General features: G+C 45.1%; 2 protein-coding genes across 2 annotated transcripts in view; one reads left to right on the top strand and one right to left on the bottom strand.

Annotated features, from left to right (window-relative positions):
- thg1l (tRNA-histidine guanylyltransferase 1-like) overlaps positions 1-3,298 on the bottom strand; it is a 6,272-nt gene extending 2,974 nt beyond the window's left edge. The window contains exons 1-3 of the mRNA XM_062549442.1: positions 3,047-3,298; positions 2,560-2,748; positions 2,205-2,381 (exon numbers count right to left, since the gene is read on the bottom strand). Of these exons, the coding sequence (XP_062405426.1) occupies positions 2,205-2,381; positions 2,560-2,741 (359 nt within the window). The 5' untranslated portion in view covers positions 2,742-2,748; positions 3,047-3,298. The remainder of the gene's footprint in view (positions 1-2,204; positions 2,382-2,559; positions 2,749-3,046) is intronic.
- A 322-nt stretch (positions 3,299-3,620) lies between these two features.
- On the top strand, positions 3,621-5,842 carry lsm11 (LSM11, U7 small nuclear RNA associated). The gene is made up of 4 exons (XM_062549441.1): positions 3,621-4,263; positions 4,566-4,705; positions 4,801-4,884; positions 5,100-5,842. The coding sequence occupies exons 1-4, from the start codon at positions 3,717-3,719 to the stop codon at positions 5,376-5,378; spliced, it is 1,050 nt and encodes a 349-aa protein (XP_062405425.1). The 5' UTR covers positions 3,621-3,716; the 3' UTR covers positions 5,379-5,842.
- The last annotated feature ends 1,658 nt before the right edge of the window (positions 5,843-7,500 follow it).

The following is a 7,500-nucleotide window of genomic DNA, read 5'->3' as shown; positions in this document are numbered from 1 at the left end:
CACACACACACACACACACGCACTCACGCGCACACACACACACACGCGCGCACACACACATACACGCGCACACACACACACACACACACACACACACACACACACACACACACACACACACACACACACACACACACACACACACACACACACACACACACACACACACACACACACACACACACACACACACACACACACACACACACACACACACACACACACACGCCATTTTAAGTTTGTTTAGATCAGATCCAGTGGTGGACGAAGTACATTGATTATGTACTTAAGTGAAAGTATAGATACCTTGTGTCAAATATTACTTGAGTAAAAGTGAAAGTACCCACTTTGAATTTTCACTTAAGTAGAAGTATAAAATTATTTGCCTTCACATATACTTAAGTATTAAAAGTAAAAGTACTTCAATGAATTATGGTTCTAATGGCTTAATTATAATTATAATTTATCATTTCCACATCAAAGCTCCTGCTAAATCAGCTTATATAAGGTGAACTACTAATGCCACTCTTCAAATAGTTTCTTACATTTCTCTATTTGCTTAGAAGCTATCTACAGTGGGGAGAACATGTATTTGATACCATGCTGTAGTTGCCTAAAAAAAGAAATATAAAATCATCATTTGACAATTTATCTTAATGCCATAATTCAAAAAATGAGTAAAAATCAAACTGCAAACAAACAGATTGCCATGGTGCTTTTTCCAGTAGGCCTATTAGCCTGCCTGTTTGATGCTCATTGAGCTCAATGCAGGCCTATACTGGAAAAAGCACCATGCCAATCTCTAGCTGTGGTGAAGGGTATGATGATGTGGGGCTATTTTAATTCCAACGACCAAGGGAATGGGAAAAGGGAATTTATCAGGATGCATATATCCTGGATCCATGAAATAGCTGTCCTTTAAAAATAAAAATCTACCTGCCCCTGTGTTAAATTCCCATAGGGTTACATAGGGGCTCAAATACTTCCTTCCCCCTAGCATTTAGGAAGAACATTTATTTATTTACGATACATTCTTCAATCACAAAGAGAATTGGTGTCCTTAGCCCCCCCCCCCCCCCATTATGATAATAATGACAACGTAATTTTGTTGTAGAAAATACATTTGTTAAGAACTATGATGCTGTTTGATTAATTTATAAATGGTACACTGTCACTTTAAGACTTGCCGGCTGCCCTTTATAAAGCGGAGATATCAGTTATCAATGCACTCTCTCCCTTTCATGCATGCTCACACGTTCCCAATTATGTTATGAGTAACGTTATGAGTAACAAACGCGTAAATTAGATTTGCTGCAATAGAGATTTCAAAGAGTAGGCTTTCATCTCTATGTAACATTGATATTGACATTGTAAATGTAAACGTTCTCTAAGAAGAGTGTTAGTTTGCAGTAATGTTAACCATTTTGGCAAAAAATGGAACGAGAGGGTTTTCATAAATATAACGGAGTAAAAGTACGAATTTTCACTTAAAAATGTAGTAAAGTCAAAGTACAAAGTCTCACCAAATATAAATACTTAAGTAAAGTACAGATACATCAATATGCTACTTAAGTACTGTAACGAATTACATGTACTTCGTTACTGTCCACCACTGATCAGATCACGTTAGCAGGTGTCATTATGGATGGTAGAGATGTGGAATTGTTAACACATAATAATGTTGGTGAACTAGAACTACCTCTTCAACAATGACTTCAAATGATATCTGACTGCAGAACAAGAGAGAGAGAAGGTGTGTTGCTATGAGAGAGAGCTGGTGGGTTGCTATGAGAGAGCTGGTGTGTTGCTATGAGAGAGAGCTGCTGTGTTGCTATGAGAGAGAGCTGGTGGGTTGCTATGAGAGAGCTGGTGTGTTGCTATGAGAGAGAGCTGCTGTGTTGCTATGAGAGAGAGCTGGTGTGTTGCTATGAGAGAGAGCTGGTGTGCTGTTATGATAGATAGATAGATAGATACTTTATTGATCCCCAAGGGAAATTCAAGAAAGAGCTGGTGTGTTGCTATGAGAGAGAGCTGGTGTATTGCTGTCATCAGCAGTCCGGGGTGTGTTGTTAGGTACTTCGCCATGATATTGTGTGTTCTTATATGCTCCATACAGCCTACACACAGGTCTTGTGTGTGTGTGTGTGTGTGTGTGTGTGTGTGTGTGTGTGTGTGTGTGTGTGTGTGTGTGTGTGTGTGTGTACCTGGCTCTTCTTTTGAACCAGTTGGTTGAGCGCTTGAAGACGAAGCTGAACTCGTCGCTCTGTCCGTACGCCACACACACATCCTCCAGCTGCTCCATCACACACTCCGCACTCCTCCTCATCAGAGCCAGCGCACGCTCGTCATTGGGCTTCACAAACCCGTGCTGATCACAGAACCTGCACGTGTGTGTGTGTGTGTGTGTGTGTGTGTGTGTGTGTGTGCGAGAAAGAGAGAGAGATGCAGTCAATAGACAGTGTGTGTGTGTGTGTGTGTGTGTGTGTGTGTGTGTGTGTGTGTGTGTGTGTGTGTGTGTGTGTGTGTGTGTGAGTGTGTGTGTGTGTATACACTACTTACTTGTGGAAGTTGCGTCCATCCAGTCTCACTACGATGTAGCAGTTTTTGAGGCACGTGTCATCAGTCTCGAAATTCCGCACATACTCAAACTTACTCTTCGCCATGGCGACACCGCCACAGGAGAACGCACGCAGGAGAAACCTACGATCTCTCACACACACACACCCCACCCTCAACAGCATGCAGCCTCTACACACACACACACACACACACACACACACACACACACACACACACACACACACACACACACACACACACACACACACACACACACACACACAGGGTATTTTACACTTCACTAGGACATTAAATGAAGTATGCATTTAAATTAATAAATAAATAATACAAACACATGACAATTTAGCTACGTAAAATAAACAGCTCAAAGTACCGCTTAACTGGATGTTACAACAGAGCCGAGATGCGCTCTCTCACACATGTTGTGAATTATTCGGATCGCCAAGGTTTTATGACATCGGCTCACCTGGCAAGAAATGTTGGGAACCCGAACACCACGAACAACTCTGGTACGAGTCAACACCACACACCGCAGTCACGCCTCTTCTGTGTGTGTTCTCGGTCTGTGCCGTCCAGTCGGCTTTTCTTCATGCCGTCGCCATCCGTCTCCGTTGCTGACTGGGACACATGAGGTCATTCGCCAGCAGCACCAGGGATGAGAGTCAGAGTCAGAGGAAACATGCACATGCACATCCAGCGCGGTGTACGCACTCTAGTCCAGCATGTAAACACGTCCGTCCAGAGCTCAGAAGCGAAATCAGTGGTTCCGCTCACGGTGCAGTTTACAGTTACGTGGTTGTGTAACAAAACTACGACTACATTACGCGTTCTATAGTAAACAAAATTAAAATAAAATTATTGGATATCATACTGATTTTTTCCCCCAGGACTGCGATACCTTGTTGTGTATTTTTACTGCAATTAAATTAGCGCTAAACTAAACAGCTCGACATCTCCCTCTACCGGTGAAATGTCTTGAGTTGTGGATGCGGATGGTCGGCAAACAAAATAAAGGAACGGAGGCTGCAAGGACAAGGAAACAAACATGACACTGTTGTGGTGAAGTACAATGCGGACACACACTAGTATCTTGACTATTTATATCTCATATTATTCCCGCACATTTTCCGGTGGGGATGAATAACAGTGGAGGACCACCAGGCCCACAATTCCTTGCAACTTTCCTTGCGGTTCATTCAAACATGGAGGAACAGGAGAGAAAGTTGAGGAACAGAAACGAACGTGAACTCGGTGGTTCAGCTGAGAGGCCCGAGGCGGACCGGAGCACGAGCAGGGGGGAAGGAGAGGGAGATGGTGCACGAGAGGGAGATCCCCACGAGCTGCCGGACTCCAGATTAGACGTTAGCTCGGATCAGTTTGACCCGCTGCTCGCGCTGTACTCAACAGACGTGCCGTTGCCTTTCCCGAACATCCGGTGTTTTAATAACGTGGCCGAGTACGAGAGCTTCTTGAAGGGAGGCCGCGGGCGCGCGAAGCCCGAGAACGTGGAGAAAAAACAGCGCAAGGCGCAGAAAGGCGTCCCGGACCCGGAGAGGATCGCGCGCCTCAAAGAGCTGATGGTGAAGAACCCGGTTAGCGAGGACGCGGAAGAGGGCACGAGCGGGACTCGGAGGCCCACGCGTCGACAGAAAGCTCCGAAAAATGTGTTGACAAGAATGCCGTGTACGTTAGAAGCAAATTTTCACTTGTGTGTCTTCGGTCTGACTCATACCCTGTAAATACACTTATGAATGAGGTCTGACTGCTCGTGCTGTCAGCTGTGCTGCCTTTCGCTTCTGAAGTGAGGTGTGTGTGTGTGTGTGTGTGTGTGTGTGTGTGTGTGTGTGACTGTGCTGGCCGGCAGTCCTCTCCTTAACTATTACACTACTCGTGTGTGTGTGTGTGTATGTATGTGACTGTGCTGGCCGGCAGTCCTCTCGTTAACTACTACACTACTCTTGTGTGTGTGTGTGTGTGTGAGACAGTGCTGGCCGGCAGTCCTCTCGGGTCGCTGAATCAGTGTGTGCAGGAACACATCCGGGTCAAAGTTCACGTGCGGAGCTTTAAAGGTCTGCGTGGCGTGTGTGCTGGATTCGTCGTCGCCTTCGACAAGTTCTGGAACCTGGTAAACGTCCTCCCAGCCAGTCGCCATAATACACCCTGGCACCGCAAACACCTTTCTTACTCTCTGTGTGTGTGTGTGTGTGTGTGTGTTTTCAGGCGATGGTGGACGTAGATGAGACCTACAGGGAGCCACTGCTTGGAGAAGCATTCTACCATGAGAAAGCCCTCACAGTCACGAGGGTAAGATACACACACACACACACACACACACACACACACACCTGTTAAGAATAAAGTGTTTTGAAAATACATTCAATTAGGAAGGTGAAATATATGTCTGAAGATGCTAGTGTGTGTTTGTGTGTATGAAGATGCTAATGTGTCCGTGTGTGTGTAGTTGCTGCTAATGTGTTTGTGTGTGTGTAGTTGCTGCTAATGTGTTTGTGTGTGTGTAGCTGTTTGAGAAGTTGAAACTGCAGGAGGAAAAGATCAGCACATCTGAGAATAGACACTTGAAGACGACACACACACTCGGCGTGCCTGAGACGACACACACACTCGCCGTGCCTGAGACGACACACACACTCGGCGTGCCTGCTGCAGAAGGCCACGCCCCCTCCGAGCGCCGGCCCAAGGGGGGCGGAGCCTTATACGGACGCGTTCACACACGTCACGTCAATCAGCTGTTCATCCGCGGAGAAAACATACTGCTAATCAACATCCCCAAGACGTGACCTTGAGAAAACGTACTGCTAATCAACATCCCCAAGACGTGACCTTGAGAAAACGTACTGCTAATCAACATCCCAAGACATGACCTTGAGAAAACGTACTGCTAATCAACATCCCCAAGACATGACCTTGAGAAAACGTACTGCTAATCAACATCCCCAAGACGTGACCTTGAGAAAACGTACTGCTAATCAACATCCCCAAGACGTGACCTTGAACTGGTACACACACATCCAGGTGTGTGTAAGCATGTCTGATTGTGTGTGTGAGATCACCTGAAGACTCTCTGAGGCAGTTACACACACACACCCTGCCGATCCCAACGGTGCAACCTGACTGGTCAGCTGATGTGTGTATTATATCAATATGTGTGTGTGTGTGTGTATCATATTGATATGTATGTATCATACTGATATGTGACGGCTGCTCTTGAATAAAGCGCAAATAGCATGTGTATTTTACAACACTCCTCAATCGGCCAGTCTGCCTCTTCATGAGCATGATCGCCAGGCTGGAGACTTCGTTAGGAAGTGCCGTCCCGGTAGCACAAAACTTGCATGTGTGTTTTTGCCGCTCAGAGGTGTTAGGGGGAAGCGAGACAGCCGTTATTCAACCCGAAATAAGTCAAATAACCATTCCAATGACTCCGAAGCTGATTAGTTAATAAGGCAAATTAATATAAAAGAACTTGCATAGTTGTGCTTTAACAGATGGGATGGGAAATAACATAAAGGGGCACTTCACCGATTAGCATCAAGCTTTGTATCTTTAGAAAACCAGTCATGTTTTTGAATGGTCGTGCATCATTCCCTCAGTTTGCCGTGTCCCTTTAAGTCATTTCCCATCCCATCCCATCCGTTTGGGCACACGTTTGAAGTGTGTGTGTGTGTTTGGGCACACGTTTGGAGTGTGTGTGTGTGTGTGTGTGTGTGTGTGTTTGGATTGATTTCTGATGCTGGCTGCCATGCAGCACCCCTGCAGTTGCTCTCTCTGGCCAGTAGAGGGGGACACTTGAGAAAGTTCTAAAGGATCTTTGGTAGAACCAATTCCTCTCTCTGGCCAGTAGAGGGGGACACTTGAGAAAGTTCTAAAGGATCTTTGGTAGAACCAATTCCTCTCTCTGGCCAGTAGAGGGGGACACTTGAGAAAGTTCTAAAGGATCTTTGGTAGAACCAATTGTTTAAGGGTTTTCATTTTCATACCAACAATACTCAGTGACCTCGAGAAACGGAGAACCATGTGCAAAATAGCCAGAACTTGAATTTCCCCTTGGGGATCAATAATCAATATCTATCTATCAGAACTCTCCTTTAAGATCTGTGGGATCAATAAAGTATCTATCTATCTATCTATCAGAACTCTCCTTCAAGATCTGTGGGATCAATAAAGTATCTATCTATCTATCTATCTATCTGAACTCTCCTTTAAGATCTGTGGGATCAATAAAGTATCTATCTATCTATCAGAACTCTCCTTTAAGATCTGTGGAGGAATGGCCCGTGTCATGTTGTTTTTCAGCAGAAGTGGGAAAGTCCAGCTTCAGAAATTAAGTCCCATCACAAATCTGTGGCAACCATTCACTTAAACCAGCTGATATTAATTAGCACACCTCCTCAGCTAGCTAGAGCAGCTAATTAGTGAGACCACCTGTGCTAACTGCACAGGTAGAACCAGTAAGTACATGGGTGCATTTTTACGCTCTGAGGCTGGAGTTTTCCGACTCATCACATTCAGTCACATCACACCCAACCCTCTCTCTCTCACACACACACACACTTGCACGGAGACACAATGGGTGTCTCTCAAAGTCAAGGATTGGTCCTTCCAAGCCACTTTTTCAAGGACGTTACGTCATCAAATCTCCTCAAGCACTGTTCCAAAGTCAAGGATGCTTTCAAATTCTAGCAAGTACTGAGTCCTTCGTTCTGAGAATTTTGGAGGATGCATCGATGGATCCTCGGCATGAAGAAATAACCCACAATCCTTTGCGTATGGACGATTAGAAATCTTCTGACAGTGTGATTTTTTTTTTTTTTAAAAAAGAGGGAGGGAGATGGAAAGTAGAAGCAGTGTGTGTTAATGTAGGCTAAACACGATTTCTCAAGTGTTTTGTTAATGCCATCG

This window comes from Sardina pilchardus, chromosome 11, assembly GCF_963854185.1.
Source record: "Sardina pilchardus chromosome 11, fSarPil1.1, whole genome shotgun sequence".
Taxonomy (NCBI): Eukaryota; Metazoa; Chordata; class Actinopteri; order Clupeiformes; family Clupeidae; genus Sardina; species Sardina pilchardus.
The sequence above is the reverse complement of the archived record's forward strand: the minus strand, read 5'-3'. Positions and strand labels throughout refer to the sequence as shown.

Excerpts from the sequence above, each read along its gene's own strand:
- lsm11 (XM_062549441.1), top strand. The coding sequence starts at position 3,717 with ATGAATAACAGTGGAGGACCACCAGGCCCACAATTCCTTGCAACTTTC. Across the intron at positions 4,706-4,800 it reads TCGACAAGTTCTGGAACCTG|GCGATGGTGGACGTAGATGA; the intron begins GTAAACGTCCTC and ends GTGTGTTTTCAG. Across the intron at positions 4,885-5,099 it reads AAGCCCTCACAGTCACGAGG|CTGTTTGAGAAGTTGAAACT; the intron begins GTAAGATACACA and ends GTGTGTGTGTAG.